Below are 21,363 nucleotides of genomic sequence, written 5' to 3'. Positions count from 1 at the left end.
AGAGGCCGGCCCTCATGCTGGTTAAGAATAGCCGTTCTATGCTGCCTCATCTTTATAAGTGCTTCTTCGTGCAACACATCGTTAAACTATGGAATTCTCTCACCCAAGAGGCAGTGATGGCCACCAACTTGGGTGGCTTTAAAAGAGGATTGACAAATTCATAGAGGATAAAGCTATCAATGGCTACTAGCCATGATGACTATGTTCTAGGAATGGGTAAGAAATTCAATTCAGTTCACATTTCAGGTCAAATCTATCAAATTTGTACTTTCCAAAACAATAAGAGAACCGCAACACAGCCATCTTTTGAAATTCACACTTATTTGAGTTTTGCAGTGCAGTTTGCCAACTAAACAGCATTTACAAAAATGCATATGTTAGGGGAAAGTCTGCCAAAATAGGCCTGTATGAGTGAAAATAACATGTCAAAATGGAAAATGCTTGCAAAAATGCATATGTCAAAAATGTCTACAAAAATCTGATCTATTAGGAGAAATTCACACTAAAATGCTGAAGAATTTTCATGAGGATTTTTTTAAAGAAAAATCAGAAATTGCTGCAGAATTGTGGAGAACTTAATTTAAGTTTAGAAAAATGAGAAAGTGGGAGAACTGAAACTGACAGATCTTCCCATCCCTGCTACATTCTGTCTCCACTGTTGAATGCCGGTTGCTGGGAATTGCAGGTGGGGAAAGTGCTGTTGCACTCAGGCCCTCCTTGTGAGCTTCCCATGAGCCTAGTTGGCTAATGTGAGAACAGGATGCTGGGCTAGGTGGGCCTTTGGTCTGATCTATCATCCAGGCTCTTCTAATGTACTTGTATTCTTTGTTCAGTTGAGTCCCGGTTCCCAGAGCCCCCTGGAGCCACCGAGGGAAGAGGACCCACTCCGGGACAGACAGCTGCTCCCGAATACCCAGTTCCTGCCTTTCCCAGCTGGCAGCCGGACACCTCAAGCCAAGCAGCCTTCCCCACTGACTGTCACTACCATCCCGTAGACCCCACCAAGAATTACCTCCTCCCATCTCCGGGGCCCCAGTATAATGTGAGGAGCCCCTTTCCTCCTGTAGAAACTAGTGTCTATGGGCCAGCAGGGCCTGGTCCCTCAGAAGCAGTGTATGGTTCCAAGGTGGCGTCAACAGTGGATTACGAGGTAAGACCAGAATGTGAGGGAGTGTGGTCTGTAGAGGGACTCAAACTGAGGGTAGGGAAGAGGGTCATGCTACCAACTGTTGTTTTTTAAACCAATTTCCTGTTCCAGGGGAATCCTGGGAAATGTATGTGGGACCACTCCAAATTACAATTCCCAGGATTCTTTGTAAAAAGCTGCCAGCAAGCAGTATATGTTTGTGGTATGGACAAGGCCAGAGATATTGGTTGTGAGTCTGCCTGCTGGCCGTAGCTGAGGCCATGCCTCAGCCATTATGGTGCAAAGTTAAGGGGGCATTTTATTATGTCAGATTCTTTAGGAACATGGGTTGCTGCCTTATACTGAGTCAGCCCGTTGGTCTATCTAGCTCAGTATTGTCTACTCTGACTGGCAGTAGCTCTCCAGGGTTCAGGGAGGAGTCTCTCAGCCCTGCTTGGAGATGCCGGGGATCAAACCTGGGACTTTCCGCATGCAAGGCAGATGCTCTACCACTGAGCTACAGCCCTTCCCCATTCCGTTTTCACAGAGAGATGGAGCAGCACAGCAATAGCAGTGCCTAGTTTCTTTCCCCAAACCAGATAGACAATGGACAAGGTAGTGCTGTGATTTCAGGCAGTGATGTGGAACCTCTAGCCCTCCAGTCGTTGGACTCCAACTCCCATCAGCCCCAGCTAGCATGGTCAGTGGTCAAGCATTATGGGAATTGCAGTCCAGCAGTATCTGGAGGGCCGCAGCCGGGGCTATCCCTGGGGCGAGAGGCAAATAGGGTTGACTGTCCTAGACCCCATGCTTTCAATGGCCCCACCCCTGCAGCTGGTGGCCCCGGCTGGCAGCCTTACTGCCTGGCTTGCCCTGCCGCCTCCCACTCACCCAGAAAGGCGCTCTACCTCCTCCTTTCATGGCTCATTTGTCCACTGATTTTAATGGGTCTATTCTTCAATGTGACTTAGCCAGAAACAATCCTATATCACTGTGTTTCACTTTTTCATGAGCTACTGTTTTTTGGCCCAGGTATCGAAAACAGGTTATTGATGACAGAGTGGTCAGTAAGGATAGTGAGCAGGACTGCTGCAAGGCAGAGGTAGAAGAACTGGTATCAGGTCAGCAGCCTTTTTCAGCCCATGGGCACATTTGCAAACCATGGAAACTGTCATGGGCAGCACACGCACACACATACCACAAACAATTCTATTGCCTACAATAGATGCTTCTTCCAAGCCTAATTTCAATGGGAGTGGGGGACCTTGCGGGTGCCAGGGAAAATCTCAGTGAGCCTATGTTTGCCTGCGAGTGCCTCACTGGCAATCCCTGACTAGGCATGGAAGAAGGCAATGTTTTCCTTTCCACCCTGCCGTTGTTGCAGGCAACACTGTTTCCATTCCGCTGCAGCTCTTCTTCTGCCCAAACATACATTATTCGTCTCGCTGTCTGCTGTGGTGAAATGATGTAACTTACGTGATTTACATTAATTAATGATGTCAATTACATTGTCCTTATGTTATTCCCTCCCCTTCATTTCAGTGCAAAGGAAATGAAATGCAAAGGGGGGGGGAGATATCAATTTCATATCATTTGTGGGCTGAAAGCAACAACAGCAAATACTGATCATGTTCACTAGACTGATTTCCATTCCGGACACGAGACGAATAAGTGAACACTGGCAATTTTCTGCTCCAGTTTCTGTGTCTGTTGGATTTCTCTGACACCCCTACCCCTGACTAAGACAGGGAGAGATTGGCAGTGTTCCAATGCCTCTTTGCCATGGTTTCTTCCACACAGAAGGCAATCAACGAAACTGGGGCCTTGAACCTCTTTCCCACCCCTGGGGGTGCCTGTCTGGAGCAACAGCTGAACCTCCCCAGCCTCCTTCCCCCTGAGAATTACCCACTTGCATCCATGGAGATGGATCCAGTTGAATTGGCCCAAGCTCGAGAGCAGATCCAGCAGATGGGGCTGCCTCTTCTGCTACAGCAAGATGAGGATGGAGACATGTGAGTCTGCTACTGTCGGTATTTATTTAATTGGTTAGCCACCCCATACCTAGTGGTCCCTAGACGACTTACAACACATTCTTAAAACATACAAGATAAAATGAACTTAAAAACATACAATATACAAAATTTAGAACCCAAAGCAGAAGGACTAAGACAGCATTCCAAAGGCCTGGGTAAAAAGGAAGATCTTTGCCTAGCGCCTAAAGATGAGTAGAGAAGGTGCCAGGAGTGCCTCCCCGGAAACAGCATTCCACAGCCAGGGGGCCACCACTGAAAAAGCCCATTCTCATGTTGCCAATTACTTGGAACCACATCCCATGTGGGAAGTCACTCTGCCCCTGTCCAAGTGAGGTGGCCATGCGTCTCCTGCTTTACAGGGGACAATTTTCTACTTCAGGTGTTCCCACACTGTAGTCCCACAGGTGGTCTGTGAGCTTCATTCAGGTGCGTCTGTAAAAATACAATGAAAAATCATACAGCATCTAACGCAGCACATTACAATTGCTACAGTAGTCAGAAAAATCATGAAGCGGTCAGCGATTTTCAAGTGGTCCATGGGGAAAACAGTTGAGGAACCACTGCTCAATGTGAAGGACTCCTCTATTTGAAGGGCTGCCTGGCCCAAGTTCATGCCCACACCGTACATTTAAAGCACATTTAAAACACATGGCTTTCCCCCAAGAATCAGGGGAACGGTAGTTTGTTAAGGGTGCTGGGAATTGTTGCTCTGTGAGCTGGAGTTTTTGCCAGGGGTCAGGGGAAGCCATGTGTTTTAAATGCATGGTATGGACACGAGCCTAGTTGGATACATAAAGATGAAGAACCCTAAGAAGTGAGAGTGGGGACCTTGAAACTGCCCATCAACAGTTCATACCTGGATGTCAAACTGAGCTGGTACACCTTAGTCAGTCTTCCCCAAGATGGTATATGCACTACATTTCTATTTATAGTAATTATTTCACAAATTGCATCTTACATGTGCACCTCGCATGGGCAAACTTTAGGCAAATGCATCCTCTGTTTTGGCAATCCCCTTGTGTGGTGGAGAGGTATGGTCATAGTGGAATGGGTGATGGCAGGAAAGGCTGAGGTTGGTAGAAATCATCCTGGAGCTTTCAAGCCAGTGACAGGGCCGAGGTTGGCTCTACTATTAGGCAGAGGGTGTGAACACCATAGGTCGCAGATGTTCCTTCCTCCTAGCAGGCAGCAGCCCCAGGCTTTTCCTCCTGAGCCCCCTAGTCATTCCCCTTTGTTGCCATCCTTTTAGAGGTCCTGCCCTATACCCTCCAAGAGACAGGCGAAGAATGCTGTCCTATCTCAGTGTAAATGGAGAGAAGGCACCATCTTGTCCTCTGCCTCAGGCCACAAAACAGAGGAACCCAGGGCGCTGCCTTATACTGAGTCATACCATCGGTCCATCTAGCTCAATATTGTCTACTCTGACTGGCAGTGGCTCTTCAGGATTTCAGGCAGGGAACATTTCCAGCCCTACCTGCAGATGCCAGGGATTGATCACAGGGCCTTCTGCGTGCAAAGCAGATGATCTGCCATGGAGCTACAGCCTTACCTGGAAACCTCTTTGACTGGCCCTGAAATGGGGCAAATGAACTGGAGTGCACAGGCTGATCGAAAGTGTAACCCAAACAAGGATTATTATTTTTTTGGTAGCAGTTTTTGCAACTCCCCAACCCTAGCAAGGGTCAGGCAAGAAGAAAGGGGAAGGGAAGGAGGTCACAATGCTGACCTGAATTTATGGGATTATCTGGTGTCACCAGAGGGCCCTAGACCAGTGGGGTGGGGAAGGGAGGTTATTTATTATACAGCCATAAGATGGGCTGTATACTATAGCCAGCATGTTGTTTGCATTCTGCAATGTTAAATTGACATTACCCCCATGCCATTCTGCTGCTTCCCATAAGCACATTTCAAAACAAAACCTTACAAAACATATAGTCCTGAATTCAGAAACACTTAACAACCCTCTAAATTTTCATGGTGATACACAAAACAGTCAGAGAGAATTGAGAGTTCTCTCTGTGTAAAAAGAGAAGAAAAAAACAGACCCCTGTTGTACTTTTTTCTGTCAGTTGTATAATTTGTTGAAATTAATTAAAAATCAGTGTTCACAGAGTACCTGTAATCCTATTACTGACCTTGCCCCATACTCTAACCATCTTCTGCAATTTAAAAGTTGAAAAAATACCTACCTGATTTTTAATTAATTGAAGAAATTTAGCATTGGAGTTAATTATAAGCCCAGGCATGCTCAGTAATAACCAACTGTCAGTGTTCTAAAAGCCAGACTCACAGCTGCTGGGCTTGGCTAATCAGGGCGCCATGCCCACACCAGACCGTTATTTCACTTGAGACAGTAATGTCTTCCCCGAAAGAATCCTGGGAAGTGTAGTCTTTGAAGGGTGCTGAGAGGAGACTCCTATTCCCTTGACAGAGCTCCAGTGGCCAGAATGATTTAACAGTCAGCCACTCTGATTAAAGCTCTGTGAGGGGAACAGGGCATCTCCTAGCAACTCTTAGCACCCTTCACTAACTACACTTCCCAGGAGTCTTTGGGAGGAAGTCATGACTGTCCAAAGTGAAATAAAGGCCTGGTGTGGATGTGGCCACTGACAGCTTTGGTTTAAATTTGGGTGGGAGACTACATGTTCCTGCTGTAGGTGGGGGAAAACCCTGAAAAAGAATGATACTGTTCACAATGTTTTCCTTTTGGAAAGGAAAGGGGCTTCCCCTCTGCCCAGTGCCTCCACACCCAATCTCCTCCCCCTTCCTCCCTCTCACCTTCCTGCCCTCCTCCTCCCATCCCTCCCTCTCACCTTCCTGCCCTCCTCCTCCCATCCCTCCCTCCCTCTTCCCCCCTCCCTGCCCCTCCCCAGGTCAGTTTCACCTATCCTAAGCATTATTGTGTGGGAGTAAATCCAATTGAACTCAATAAGCATTCAAATGATCAAACCTGCCCTCCCCTCCTCCTCCCTCCCATCACCTCCCTTTTGCCCCTTCCCTCCCCCTTCCTTCGCCCCTCCCCCCTCCCCTTCCAATTCTCTCCTTCCCCCTCCTCCTCCCCCATGGTCTGTTGCTAACCATGATTACATGGAAGTAAATCCCATTAAACTCAATAAGCATGCAAATGATCAGGCCTGCCTGTCCCCTCCTTCCCCTCTCCTCTCCCTTCCTCCTTCCTCCCCTCCCCTCTTCCTTCTTTCTCCTCCCCTGCCCACTCCAGCCTTCCCTCTCCCCCTCCCTCTTCTCCTCCTCCCCCCCATGGTCAGTTTTACATATGCTAAGCATGATTGCACGGCAGTAAATCCCATTGAACTCAATAAGCATGCCAATGATCAATCCATTCTCAGCAAACTTGCACAGAATCCCATTTCTTACCTCCTGAATTAAAAAGCAGAGAAATTCACTAATGGGCAAAAAAACCTTGTGGTTTAAGAACATACCTATAGCCAACAGATATTTCTATCAAACTTTAAAAAGCAGGGAAATTGGGCCGTTGTGGTGAATGCACCAGGCGAGCGGGAGACCTGACCCACTCTCTGAGATATTGTACTGCCCTACAAATTTGTCAAAATGCAAACACAATTTGGGTTGGTCTTTCACAGTCCAATCCACTTCCTGTGTAGCTTGGAAGAATTTGGTAACATGTGCCTCTGAGCATATGGTGAGTGGTGGCAACACCTGCAATCAGCCCAAATAACAGAAACAAGACATGCTTCCATTATTTTACATTCTTATTCGATTATGCATTAATTACATTTATTTATTATATTTATAACCCACCTTTCTCAGTGAGCTCAAGGTGGCGCACATGGCTCTTTCCTGAGCTATTATCTTCCCAACAACACTGTGAGGTAGGTTAATTTTGAGAAAGAGAGTCCCTGGCCCACATGAGCTCTATGGCTGAGCAGGGGTTTGAACCATGCCACCCTAGACTCCTTTTGGAAAGAAGGGCAGGATATCAATTTAATAATAATAATAACAACCAGGGTCTCTGCAGTTCTAGACCAGCGCTCTAACCATTATGCCACAGTGTTCTGTCACTGCATTGGCATGGGAGGTGGGTAAGCCAAAGAGTCTTGTCTGCTGGTCACCAGATTTTTAACCATCCTGTGTCTCTCTCCTTTTCAGGTTCCTGCACCTGTATGTGGCCCAAGGACTCCGCCCACTGGCTTACGCTGCTGCTGAGTTGCTCCGGAACTGGAGTGGCCAGCTGGACATCAAAGAGCACAGGGGAAAAGTGAGAATGAGTCCTGGCCTTTATTCGGCTCACACATGTATAATTTCTTCAATAGTAGTTTATACGCTACATATTTGTTATGGAGGATAGCCAGTATTAGTCATACTCAGTATAAAACCATTGAAATCAAATTTAGGTCCACTGATTTTGGTGTGTGTACTCTAAGTGTGTCTTGGATGAATATCAGCATATTTGCATTCATTTATTCATGTATCCACGCAAATGTTTGTTTGTAACTTTTACCTTTCCAGATTATTCCAAGTTATTTTTAAAATATATATAGATTTGTTATTTTATACATTTTTATGAATTGCATCTGTTACTCGAAATTGCATCCCACTATGATACCTGTTTTAATGACAGCATTAATTATAAACCACACTTTTGTAAAATCACAACGTTGCATGCACCACATAAAGTTTACAGCAATAAAACATAAGTAAAACATACATTTACATTAAAATGTTATTAACATTTTCTAAAATAAACGTCTGCTGGACTCCTGGTCTATACAACTGGACCCACAAAAAAATGATACACCAGGGGTAAGGAGCCTCAGGCTTGGGGGCCAAATGTGGCCCCCTCGGGCCTCTCCCTAAGAACTCTTCCCAGGCAACATCCCTCACTGGCCCTTCTTTGCACCTCAAGTGTTTAAACCCTGATCATGTCTCTTGCTTGTCTGGATGGAGGAAGAGAGTCATGTGTGAGTGTGTGTAGAAACTAACCTTCTACACAAAGAAAAAATTACATTTGTTGCTCCACCCACTTTTGCTTCTGGCTTGCCCACCACTCGCAGGTTGCCCTTGGGAGGTTGCCCAGAATGAAGGTGGCCCTGAGACTGTTTCCCACCCTTGGCGTAAGTGCACTAAAGGGGCACATATTTCCTTCCATCAGTTGCAGGCTGCCTCCCCATAAACTGCCCTAGGTGGCTGCTTAGGATCAGCTACCTGGTAAGGTTCTGCTCTGCCCAGTCCCAGCTGCAACCTCTCACTGCTTTCCTCCTCCATGTGCCCAGACTCCACTGCTAGTAGCAGCTGCAGCAAATGAGCCCGAGATCATGAAGGACCTGATCATGCTGGGAGCAGACGTCGACGCTGTAGACCAAAAGGGCCAGACTGTCTTGCACCTTGGTGCCACCTATGGGCTGCCCAGCGTTATTGAGGTGGGTGTAACTACTACTTTGCCCATAGAGCAGGGATAGGGAAGCCATGGCCCACCAGATGCTGTTGGACTCCAGCTCCCATCAGCCTTAGCCAATGTGGCCAATAGTCAAGTGTGATGGGAGTTGTTGTCCAACAATAGCTGGAGAGCCACAGGTTCCCCATATCTGCAAGCAATGCAGGGCCAGCCCTATCACTAGGCAGAGTGAGGCAATTGCTTCAGGTAGCAGATGCTCAGGGGCAGCTCCTGTCTATTTCTCTGGTGCCCCCAGCCATGCCTGTCTGTTGTTGGACTCCAATTCCCATCAGCCCCAGCCAGTGTGGCCAATAATCAGGGATGATGGGAGTTGGCATTCAGTAACATCTGGTGGGCTACAAGCTGTTCATACCTGCTACAGCCCCCTGCTCCTGTAGTTTTTAACAGCAAGCTGGCACCCATAAATGAAGCCAGCAGTGTTTTTCCCATCACTTGATCTCCATGCTTGGATAATTGGTACCAGATAAAATGTCGGGTTTCTCTTAGGTCGGGATGTCATCTGTTCTAAGCACAAGTCAGGATTACTTTCTCTTTTCTGGATTCTTTTTCAGGCTGTCATGATGATTGGTGTCCCCATCAATGTGGAGGCCAGAAATTTTGAAGGTGAGATGATGGGAGGGTTGTTATGTATTCCCAGAAACTTTTTCTGGAGCTGGAGAATGGACAGAGTGGGGGCAGGGGGAGAGAAATTCAATTCTGTTTGCGTTTAAAGCCAAATCTATAAAATTTGCACTCTCCGAAACAATGTGAGAACTTTCAAAGTACAGCCATCCTTTGGGGTTTGCACTTGTCTGAATTTTGTGATGCAGACCTCCAACCAAACAATGCTTACAAAAATGCAAAATGAACATATTAGTGATATACAAAAATGCATTACATTAGGATAAATTGTTTGCAAAAAACGTGTGCATTCACCTAAGCTGCTTGCAAAATGCACTAAAATGCTGAAGAGTTTTCATAAGGATTTTTTTTTAAAAAAGCACACAAATTGTTGCAGGAATGTGAATTGAATATAAAATTAGAAAAATGAGAATCTGAAAGAACCAAATGTGACAGTTTCTTCCACCCCTAGAATGTGGGCGGGGGGGCACATTGCTAATACATGGAGCACTTGACATCCCATTCTGCACTATCCTGGCAGGTTTCACCCCCTTGCATTGTGCTGTCATAGCTCACAACGCCGCCTTCCGGGCCCAAAGTATGGAACCATTGTCTCAGCAACACCTCCAGGACTACTTGCTCTGTATTCAACTGCTCCTGCAACTTGGGGCCGACTACAAAAGCCAGGTAGGTGGACACGCTATGGGAAGGATTTCCTTCTCCCCAGGAGAGGGTTAAGGAACCCAAGACCAGAGTGTCTGCATCACACACACAAAAAAGGCAATCCATCATTAAAAAAAAAAGAAAAAGAGGACAAGAGGATGCAGGTCTGCATAACATTTGCACAACTTGGCAACTATTACTGTAATTTAAACAGAGAAATATATCTCACTGTAGCGAGGAAGACTGTGACCAAGTGTCTTGTGTGCCTGCTCAGGCTGGTGCTAACGGCCGATGTGTAACTTCAAGGCCCCCATGCTTCCCTTTCAGGATTATCCCGGAGCTCCCCCAGATGACCTGTTTGTTGAGCAATGCATTCAGCATGGTTTGCTTGCAGTGTGTTCAAACAGCTTCCTACTAATCATTCATTCATCCCACACTTTTCAGTGCATTTCCCCGCCACTTTCCTAACTGCAAAACAGCCACTTTTAAAACGAAAGCCGACCTGTTGTGCCAGAGCAACTGACTGCTGCAATCCACTTGAATTGCACAAACCTACACTTCCAGGATATGCTTGAAACCCTCCTGATTGTAGTCTGGAAGGACTTTAAAGGGGACTTGCAACATAAGAACATAGAAAGCTGCCTTATACAGAGTCAGGCCTTTGATCCATCTAGCTCAATATTGTCTATACTGACTGGCAGCAGGTCCCCAGAATTTCTCTCTCAGTCCTTCCTGGAGATGCCAGGGATTGAACTTGGGACTTCTGCATGCTAAGCAGATGTGCTACCACTGAGCTGTGGCCCTTCAAATCAGTGACTGTTGGTGACTCTGAGTTTTAGTCCAAACTTTCCAGGAGCTGTCCAAGGTGCTGAACTTTAGGAATAAGTTGCAGCACCTTAGATAGCTCTTTGAAAGTTCATACTAAAACCCAGAGTGGACTAAAACCCAGAGTCACCAGCAGCCACAGATTTGAAGGGCCATGGTTCAATGGTAGAGCATCTGCTTCAAATAGAAGACTGTGAAGTAGGGCACGTGGTCACCTTACCCAAATCTCTCGGAGAGAGCATCTGGCCATCTGATACTTACCCTGCCCTTACCCTTTTCTAGGATCTGAAGAGCAGCAAAACCATCCTGCACTTGGCCGTCCAAGCTGCAAACCTGCCTTTGATCCAATTCCTTCTCCAGCTGCCCAGGGGAGAACTCCAGAACTTTGTCAATATGAAGGTGTGCTTCTGGGTTTCCTCTACTAGGTGGCACTGTTACCCAAGGTTGGGGATAGAAAGAAGATGGCTTGCTTTTCCTATACAGTGTTTTTGTAGTACGAAGGGAGGGAGGGAGGGAGGGAGGGTGGAATAGGTTGCTGAGAGTTGATCATGGGCAAGCTTGTTCTGGCATACCTGTTCAGTTCCTTCCATCAGATGGCCCTGCTCTGAGGGTCATATCTGATGTGATATCATTTGCAGCTGGCATGCACATTTTTGTCTATGTCAGTAGAAGCCGTAGAGAAACCTGAACAACCTAGGACTTTAAGGGGCAGAGAAGGGAGAAGTTATACCCATTGCTAAGCCTACTCAGAGTAGACCCATTGACCTTAATGGGCGTGGCTAACTCAGACTTATTAATTTCTATGGGTCTACTCTGAGTAGGACTTAGGCCACATCTGCACTATACATTGAAAGCATACCACACTTTAAACAGTCATGGCGTCCCCCAACGTGTGGTTTGTTAAGGGTGCTAAGAGACCCCTATTCCACTCACAGAGCTATCATTCCCAGAGTTCCCAGGAAGAGGGACTGATTGTTCAACCACTCTTGGAATGGTAGCTCTGTGAGGTGAATAGGCATCTCCCTACAGCTCTCAGGACCCTTGACAAACTACAGTTCCCAGGATTCTTTGGGGGAAGCCATGACTCTTTCAAGTGGCATAATAATGCTTTAGATGTATAGTGCAGATGGGGCCTGAAATCAGACAAGGACCTAGCCTTTCAACAGTCAGGCAGCTATTGATAACGTTGTTTAGGCAGGCTTTCCATTTTTACGGAATAATAACTATACTATTGTAGAAATGGCTTTATTGCTTGTAGTTTAAGTGAATTTATAATCTTTTGTATTTTATTCTTATTTTATTGTACAGAGCTTCAGTAACTTTTGATGTATAAATCTGCAAATAGATAAATAGAGCAGAGCCTATTATACTGGTTAACTGGGGGGGGGGAATCTCTCTCCTCAGGCCCATGGGAACACCGCCCTGCACATGGCTGCTGGTCTTCATGACCATCCCTTTCAGGAGCAGATTGTGCACCTGCTGCTACATCATTGGGCCAATCCTAGTGCCCGGAACCTGGAGAATGAGCAGCCGGTTCACTTGTTGGCTCCGGGACCAGCAACAGAGCAGGTGAGCTAGGGCTGGATTGGTGGTTGGGGAGTGGGGGGAGAAATCGGAGTCAGTTTGCTTTTTAATGAGAACCTATCTAATTCATGCTTCCCTAAGCAAGACATGAACCCAAAGGCAGCCATCCTTTGCAATTTGCAGTTCTCTGAATTTTGCAATGTAGTTCTCCAACCAAAGAATGCATACCAGAAATGCATATATTAGGGGAAAGTGTGCCTGAATATGTCAGTGGAAATAACATACGAAAATTATTGCCCCAAATGGTGTGTACTACGCAAAACTGAATACAAAAATGTGTATATTGGGAGAAACGCACACTAAAATGCTGTTTTTTTTAATATATGTAACAAAAAATCAGAAACGGATGCAGCAATGGGGAGAACTGGCCTGAAGGTTGGAAAAATGAGAAGCTAAGAGAAACCAAAATGGTCAGATTCGTCCATCCCTAGATGGATCATACGGGGACTGTGGGAAACCTAAGGAGGGTGAATTGACCTGCAGCTTTGACTGACCGTTGTCTCCTCTCCTCTCCAGCTCCGCCTGTTGCTAAGAAGCCGCCGTGTGGGCCCTGGACCAGCCCACCTCCCTTTGTTTCCCTGATGGCCTTCTGTCACGTTACACTCCTGGACAGGGATCAGCGAGCCTCCATCTCTTTTTCTACCACCCAGGAAGTGAAGACGTGTCAATGTTTTGTGTGCTTCTTTATTTTATTTTACAGGGAAACATTGCCTTGCATTGCCAGTATTTAACTAACTTATTGGAGAGGGAGGGTCATCTGCCTGGCTTCCTTGCTGATGTTAGCCAAAATTCTGCCCCCAGTGGCGGCACCCGATTCTGTCCCTGATGTGGAGACGACCCTCTGCAGTCCTGCTGCACTGGTGGTGTGGAGGGCTCTGGTTGTAACCAATGCTAACCCTACTCAGAGTAGATCTATTTGAATCAATGAACATTAATTCAGTTAGGTCCATTAATTTCAATGGAATTAGGTCCATTAATTTGTGTGGTCTATTCTGAGTGACACTTAGTTGGATATAACCCTCTGCCTTCCCTGCCATTACCATCTTTCAGCCTCAGGCTGGTGGGTGAGCAGGAAACAAATACCATCTCTCACCACTACACAGAACTGCCTGGGTCATCTTCATCAGCAAGGATACAGTTTAGGATTTGATGGTGAGTTCTGGCTCCCAGCTGCCTCCCCCCTCCCCGAGTTCTAAGTGGTCCTATCAGCACTCTTGCATGCAGGAAGTGGGGGGCAGCAGCTGCCAGGCTCATCCCCTCTCCTCCCCATCCGCTTACCTGCCACACATATCATTTCTGTGAAATGAACTGGATTTTTATTATTATTATTATTTGAACCATATTGGTTTGCAGCAAAATTTGGATCGTATAGCACAGGGCTGGCCTTGGCTGAGGAATTACGTTGGAGAAACTGCGTTGCTCTTTAGACCAGCCCCAGTGTGATCCACCCCTTGATGCTAGATTTCAAACCTAAGAGGGTTCCTGTAACTTTATTTTTAACAGAACTGTGCAGAAGGGGGAAGAAATCCCACCAGGTGGAATTTCTGGTAACTGCAGCCATGGAGTTGTCTTCTAAGCTGCTGAAATTCTCCCTTCAGTGCAAATCTTAGGACACGGGTGGCTACCTGGTGATACCCAGACACTGCTGAGCAACAACTTCCATTAGCCCCAGCCAGCCTGGCCAGAGATCAGGGATGATGGGAGTTGTTGGTCAGTAACACCTGGAGGACCATCGCTTCCTAACCCCTGTCTTAGGGTACATCTCCAACCTACAAATATAACTGGCTTAATTGTCATTCCCTCTCCTCAGGGAAACCCTTGGAACTGTAACTCCTTGAAGCATGGCTCTGGGCTCTCAGAACAGAAGCCTCTGACCCTTCCCACAAATGACAATTCCCAGGTTTCTTTGCAGTGAGGCAGGTGCCATGACACTTAAAGCGGATATTAAACAACACTGTGGTGGAGAGATGCCCTTTATAGGTTAGAGGAACCCTCTCAGGAGTTGACATTGGCAGTGCTTTTTATTGTGCCCCAAAATAACCTGGGGCAAATAAATAATATGCACAGTTTCAGTGCTGCCCTCTGATGCTTGGAATCTGTCTGGAGGCCCTCAAGCAAGAGCAGGGCTTTGGCATTCGAAGCTGGGGGGGATAAACACTGTGTGTTTTTCTCAGTTTAGGCTCCGGCCTGTGACACACCCTCTCACAGCATCTGTGTCCAGAAACCTGTAGCCAGGTCCCTGGCTGAATTTAGAGCCCAGCGTGGCGCTCTCTCCATCTCTGTCTTGCCGCCAAGACAGCAGTCATGCCCTTCTCTCACCATGACTTCCTTCCACGCAAGGAAGCTGTATTCCCACAAAGTGGGACCATTAACCCCCTCCCCTTTTGGTCCTATCCACCCTAACACCACCACCACCATGAAATTTCTTAAAGTCTCATCTTGGACTTGGTGGAATCCAACATAGTGCTAATGAGTTACGTCAGCACAAGGATTTCTGCTCGTGCAATGCAATCCACCCCTCCCACCGCACACCCTCTAAATCTGTTCTAGAGGTTCCCCTAACCCCAGCGGTAGCTGGTGGCTCCAAGTTAGTGGGGCAGTAGAATCCACGCCGGGGTTTAGTCTGAACTTTCTTTGAAAGTGCAGTCTAAGACCCAGAGCGGATTCCACTGCCCCACTGACACGGAGCCACCAGCCACCACTGCCTAACCCTCTAGATCAGAGCTTTCCAGGTGCATGTAGGCTAAGGGAGGGAGGGAAAGTTCCACTGTGCAAATGGAAATCCTTGCGCTGATGGGTCATGTCAGTAGAATACTGCCCTAAGTCACAACGACCTACTAATTTCCACACTTCAGATCTCTGTTAGGAGTTGCCTGGCTTGGCTGTTCCTCTTTCCCAAGGACTCAGCTTGCCAGCAGTGATGGAGTAGACATTCGATTCAGTTCACACATTTGAAAGTGAAGCTACCTAATTCGCACTTTCCAAAGCAATACACAAACTGGAAAATGCAACCACCCGTCAAAATGTGCACTTTTCCAAATTATGCAATGTACTTCTCCAGCCAAGGAACGGGTACCCAAATGCAGAAGTGTGTATAAAAATGTATGCATTCGCAAAAATTACATAAAAAAACCTCTTTGCAAAAAAGGTGTGTTTGGGGCCAACTTGCATACAGACGTGTATATTAGGAGAAATTTGCACTAAAATGCCGATTAATTTCTTGAGGACTTTTTTTGTAAAAACAAAAAAATCACAAACTTATGTGGAAATGTGAAGAAATGAACTTACAATTGGAAAAATGAGAAACTGAACTTGACAGATCTGCCCGTCTATAGTTGGCAGACCCCAGTCCAGTTTTCTTAACTGTTGTGAAGAAAGGGAGAATTCTGGCTGGTGCAGCTTCTTCCTCTCTTCAAATCCTGTGGGAGTGTCTGCTGCTGCAACAATTCTTCCTTCTACCTACCTAACTAGTGAGAAACAGGAGGAGACTCTTCCCCGCAGCTCAGTGGCAGAGCATCTGCTTTGCACACAGAAGGTCTCAGGTTCAATCCCTGGCATCTCCAGGAAAGACCCCCATCTGAACTCCTGGAGTGACACTGCCAGTCAGTGTAAACCAATGATTCCCAAACCTTTTTCCCCCACAGACCACTTGAACGTTGCTGATGGTCTCAGCGCTCTGCTTTGTGATTTTTCTGTCTGTTGTAACAATTCCAATGCGCTGTGCTAGATGCTGTATGATTTTAATTGCATTTCATTGCTTCTTTTATTTCTTATGTTGTCTACTGTAGAATGCAAATGGTAATACAATAGCATACCAGGTAAGAAATAAAAGAAGTAGCAAAAACAGTATACAGTTAAAAATCAGTATGAATATTTAACACCGACATGCCACGGACCACCTGAATGAAGCTCCCGGGCCCCTGGGAACCCCGGGTGTAGACAAGACTGAGATAAAAGCACCAGCGGACTGACTTGGTGCAAGGCAGCTTTCTATGTGCTTCTGTTCCACACACACACACACACACACACACACACACACACACCTTTCTCTCTCTCTCTGAGTCTGGCAACCTTTCACATGCCCTCCTCTGCGTTCAGCTCGATAAAACACTCCAAGCTTGTGCTAATGGAATATTTTAATGACGAAAAGGACATGCCGGGGTTTATGATGAACCATATGTTTTTTGGAACAGACGTGAGCTAATTGTGGCAATAAAGAAGCCCACTTTTTTCATCTTTTCGTCTGTCTCCGTCTCGTGCTGCCTGCAACCCAGCTCCGGCACAGAACCTGTGAACCTGCTGTAGTCTGTCCTCTCTCTTCCCCCTCCCCGAATCCCCCACCTCCACATTTCTCTGCATGCCAGAATCCTCTGGTCGCTCAGCTCTGCCACATTGACAAAGAGGGAACAGAGACACAAGACAGGAAGGGTCTGAGGTCCACCACCAGGAGTGACTTTATAGAACACAAGTGGAGGCTGACCCGTAAAGGCAACTTTGCTGTCAGCCAGTCCCCACCTGCCTGCCTTCTTTCTTGCAGCCAGTCCATGGGGTGGCATTGCCTGACACCTTCCCCTCCTCAGTCTTAGTGTTGCCCTTGAAGAATTTGGCAGAGAGGAGGATGGGGGGGGGAAACTAAAGTTAGTTGGCTCTGCTTATTACTGGCTCTGGCTCCGTCTAATGTTGGGCCCGCCTGCCTTCTGCCCCACGGGTCCCAGCGGGCAACAGCCACCACTGTAGAACACAGCTAAATCCTGGATGATTTGTTTATTTTATTAGCACCCTTGTACCCGACGTTGCTCAGGAATTTTAAGAAACCAAAAACTCAGTGTAGTTCTCTTGATTCAAAACAGCGTCCAATTGTATCTAAACATAGATTTAAAACATGCTCCTCGATCTCTGGAACCATCACACAAAATTTGGTTACAACGTCTTAAAGGTGTCCAAATGAATAGCGAACAAAAACAACTTTCCAAAATATATTGTAGATTTGTTTATTGCTATATGTATATCCCACCTTTCCTCCGTGGAGCTCAAGATGGTGTGCGTGGTTCTCCTCCTCCGCATTTTATCCTCACGACAACCTTGTGAGGTAGGCGAGGTTGAGAGACTGACTGACCCAAGGTCACCCAGCGAGCTTCATAGCTGAGTGAGGATTTGAACCCTGAACAATGGACCAGATGCTATAGCTTTTGCTCAGACTAGTTCCCCTTGTTGCTCAAAAGGCAGCTCCCCATCCAGAGGCAGAAAATCTGCCACAGGGTCATAGATCTGCATTGTCTCTACATAGCCATCTGCTAACCTTCCATTTCGTTGATAGGCACCCTAAATGTAAGGAGAGAAAGACTGGTGAGGCTCTCTACCATTTTCAAACTGGAGGAGACAATAAAAGGAGGGCAGAACTATCAGTGACTCATCACCACAGTAGCTAAATGGAACCTCCATGTGCAGAAGCAATCTACCTCTGAACACCAGCTGCTGAGGCCAAAATGGCAGGAGGCCATTACCTTCATGTCCTGTCATTAGATGGCCATTGTTGACGAAAGAGAGCTGGACTAGATGAGCTCTGGCCTGATCTACCAAGGGCAGAGATAGACCTGGTGGTCATAGCCCAGCCCCAGTTCCCTGCACAGAAAAGGGCATACCTTGATGGCAGAGCATCATGTGGAAAGTCCCAGGTTCAATCCTTGCTGTCTCCAGGCAGGGCTTGGAAAGACGCCTGTCTGAAAGACAGCCACTGCCAGTCCATGTAGACCAGGGATGGAGAACCTGTGGACTTCCAGATGTTGTTCTGACTCCAGCTCTCAGCAGCCCCAGCCAGCACAGCCAGTTGCCAAGGATGATGGGAACTGTAGTCCAACAACATCCGGAGGGCCACAGGCTCCCCATTCCAGATGGAGGCAACAGTGAGCTAGACGGGATCTTGATTAGAATCTGTATGAGGCAGCTTCCTGTGGGGAAGGGCTGTAGCTCAGAAGGAGAACACATGTTTTGCATGCAGAAGGCCCCAGGCTTAATCCCTGGCATCCCAGCTAAAAGGACCAGGTAACAGGTGATGGGAGAGAGCACAGCCTCAGAAGAGCCACTGCTGGTCAGAGTAGACCACAGTGAGTCAGATGATCTGCCTCTGTCTAAGGCGCCTTCCTGTCTTCCAGAACGTGCTTTTCAGTTTAATAAAAAGTGATTGTGGGGGTACCTTCTCCCCCACCCCCACCCATCTTCCACCACACTTTAGCCTACTACTTCTCACCTTAACCTGGGACCTGTAATTTAACTCAAGAAAAGAGTAGTCCTAACAGGATCTAGGAGCTGGCGTTCCATCCAGGACCAGGACATTACGGAGGGTGTGTAAATCAACGCTTGAGCACATGGCAGCTCACAAAAAGTCCCAGGTTGAGACAACTCTATTCAGGAAGATCAGTTAACAGGGAAGGGGGAAGTGCCCTCTGCAGTGTCCCCTAAAGAGGTGCTGCCAATCAGAACATACAAAATGAGGCTAGATAGACAGACCTCTGACCTGCTAGAAGGCAGCATCATATCAAGTATTTGAATGTTTGTTTTTAAACAAAGACGGCGGCAGAAACAAAGGAATCTGTGGGCCATTATGAAACACAAGAGAGAGAGAGGACAATCTTGTTTGAAAAGGGAGGCAATAACGACTGGTTGCTTCCCTCCCCATCAGCAGTAGTGTAGTGGCACATTCAGAAGTGGAGGATTCCTTCATGATAGTCACAGCTACACCCCCTCACAGCCATACCTCCTTTCCACTTTCCCTCATTTCCCTTGCTCTCCGTTATCGTCTCTGAATCCACACTCCACTACAACAGACGTCCCTAGGAGTCCATCGGCATGAAAGGGGAGTCTGTGGGTTAGTTACTGAGAAGAGTCTTCTCAGTGGCCAACTCACCTCCTTCCACCCTGGTTGGCTCCAAACAGCACAAACGGACAAAGATCCTTCTCAGTGGCTAACACGCTCCCCTTTCATGACGATTGGCTTGTACACAGTGACCTGGCTGGGACCCTGTTCCCCAAAAAGTAGGTGGTCTATGACCGCCTGCAACCCTGGACAACTATGCCCGTGCCCACCAGTAAGCCTCTGCCCAGGTACTCACTGCATATTCCTGAAGCCATGGTTCCTCCTTGGGGTACCAGCTTTCGTACAGAGGTCTCATTTCTTCATATCTCCGAGGCACCCCCACTTCCTCGTACTCGTGGTGCTCTGGAGAGCCAAGCCATGTGGGTGGGATATTAGGGTCTGCAATGATAAAGGAACTTATATCTTCAGGGAACCTGTCTTTGCTCTTCGTGCAGGGGTGGGAGATACTTAGGCCCACCGGCCAAATGCTGCTGTAAAAGCCTTTCTATCTAACCCTTGGAACTCTCCCCAGGCCATATCCCTCACCAGCCCTAATTTGCGCCCTCCTGGGGTGTTTTACCCTGGCTGGGATCTGTCCTTGAGCTCTGAGAATGCCTCTGGCTTCCCTGGATGGAGGATAGAGAAGAGGGTGCGTGTTTGTGTGTGTGTAGAAAGTAGCCTACCGTACAAAGGAAAATATTAAATTTGTTGCCTGGCCCACTTTTGCCTCTGGCTCCACCCACCACTGCCATGTGGCCCTCAGAAGGTTAGTTAGAAGGGAATGCGGCCCTTGGGCTGAAAAAGAGCATTGAGATTTGGGATATGCTGTGACTCCAGGTCACTCCAGACACTGTGCCCCAGAGGCAGAACAGCTAGGAAGGAAAGGACATGTTGACATCTGCCCACCTGTAACACTGGCATCTGTCTCGCTCTCAGTGTGGCGTCTGAGCTGGGACCAGACTTGTGCAGTGGCCCCAGAGCCGGTCGATGATGTCTTGGGAGAGCTTCCCTGCACAGTGAGAGCCAATCAGCCATGTCAGGAGCAAGGAATGAATATTTACTGCCTATATCCACACCTGTGAACCTTGCCCATCGCTCCTTTCTTCTTGAGAGCTGGGCTACGGCTTCCAGCCATCTAACCTTTGGATAGGGGACATCTCAGCTACTAGGACTTTTTTGACTAAGGATCATTACATATGACCTCTATCAGAGCCTGTTGGATGGGCCCAAGAATGCCCACTGTGTTTTTTTAAAGAGAGATCAAGTTTCTAGCACTCATAAGGAATGTGATGCTATCATAAAGGGTCTGGAAACCATGGCCTATGACGGTCTTAGCTAACCTGGAGCTCTCCAGATATTTTGGGACTACAACTCCCATCAGCGTCACCCAGCACAGTCATGTTAATGGAAGTTGTTCAAACCATCTGGAGGACATCAGGTTGGCAAACGCTGGTCTGTGAGGCTCTGATTAAGCTTAGCCTGGAGAACAGAAGATGATGGGGGGAACAATATAGCTGTTTGTTGCTCTAGAGGGCAGGACTAGAAGCTGAAAGGAAACAGATTTCAGCAAAACATCAAGAGAAACTTCCTAACAGTAATAGCTGTTCAACAGTAGAACAGAGATTGTCTTAGGAGCTGGTGAGCTGTCCTTCACTCTGGAAGCAAACAAACAGGGTCTGGACAGCTGTCTATCAGGAGGGATACAGTTGTACTCTGCATTGTAGATTCTGCATTGAGTGGCAGGGGGGTGAAATGGATGACCTCTTAGGTCTCTTCCAACTTGATGATTCTATGATTCAGTTATGACAAAAGCTTGCCATTTCCTGCTGATAAGAAACCTAAAGAGATCTGGGTAAGGCTTCAAGAGGGCAGAAGAAGGGGTTCTACATTCAGCGCCATTTCCTTTAGGGAGTTCACTGCTAGTTTCCCTTGGGCCCCATATTTCCTTCCACTATACAGTATCTATCCCAGGGGAAAGCAAGTCCTTTATGCTCATCTTCACTGGCTGGTGGGTAATTTATCACTGGTGCAGAACCGGGAGCCCCTGTAAAACTGCCTATATGCAGATGCATTGCAACAATTACGCTTTTTTCAAGGAAGGTAACCTCGACGTTGAGTGGGTGTTACCAATAAGCGGATCCAAGTGCCTTGGTTTAATGTTTAAATTGTTTTTAATTTTTTTAAAATTGTGTTTTTAAATTGTTTTTTGTGTTTTAAAATTTGTATATTTGTTTTTATGTTTTTT

The 21,363-nt window shown here is 47.0% G+C and overlaps 2 protein-coding genes across 2 annotated transcripts in view; one reads left to right on the top strand and one right to left on the bottom strand.

Annotated features, from left to right (window-relative positions):
• The window catches only part of NFKBID (NFKB inhibitor delta), a 33,582-nt gene extending 18,795 nt beyond the window's left edge, over nt 1-14,787 (top strand). The window contains exons 4-12 of the mRNA XM_061596534.1: nt 834-1,150; nt 2,927-3,138; nt 7,288-7,396; nt 8,412-8,558; nt 9,145-9,196; nt 9,735-9,880; nt 10,964-11,080; nt 12,086-12,250; nt 12,782-14,787. Coding sequence (XP_061452518.1) covers nt 834-1,150; nt 2,927-3,138; nt 7,288-7,396; nt 8,412-8,558; nt 9,145-9,196; nt 9,735-9,880; nt 10,964-11,080; nt 12,086-12,250; nt 12,782-12,847 — 1,331 coding nt within the window. The 3' untranslated portion in view covers nt 12,848-14,787. The remainder of the gene's footprint in view (nt 1-833; nt 1,151-2,926; nt 3,139-7,287; nt 7,397-8,411; nt 8,559-9,144; nt 9,197-9,734; nt 9,881-10,963; nt 11,081-12,085; nt 12,251-12,781) is intronic.
• Nucleotides 14,788-17,447: 2,660 nt separating this feature from the next.
• NPHS1 (NPHS1 adhesion molecule, nephrin) overlaps nt 17,448-21,363 on the bottom strand; it is a 61,242-nt gene continuing 57,326 nt past the window's right edge. The window contains exons 28-30 of the mRNA XM_061596873.1: nt 20,025-20,127; nt 19,375-19,517; nt 17,448-17,587 (exon numbers count right to left, since the gene is read on the bottom strand). Coding sequence (XP_061452857.1) covers nt 17,459-17,587; nt 19,375-19,517; nt 20,025-20,127 — 375 coding nt within the window. The 3' untranslated portion in view covers nt 17,448-17,458. The remainder of the gene's footprint in view (nt 17,588-19,374; nt 19,518-20,024; nt 20,128-21,363) is intronic.

This window comes from Rhineura floridana, chromosome 15 (genome assembly GCF_030035675.1).
Source record: "Rhineura floridana isolate rRhiFlo1 chromosome 15, rRhiFlo1.hap2, whole genome shotgun sequence".
Taxonomy (NCBI): Eukaryota; Metazoa; Chordata; class Lepidosauria; order Squamata; family Rhineuridae; genus Rhineura; species Rhineura floridana.
This window is presented reverse-complemented; position numbering and strand designations above follow the sequence as displayed.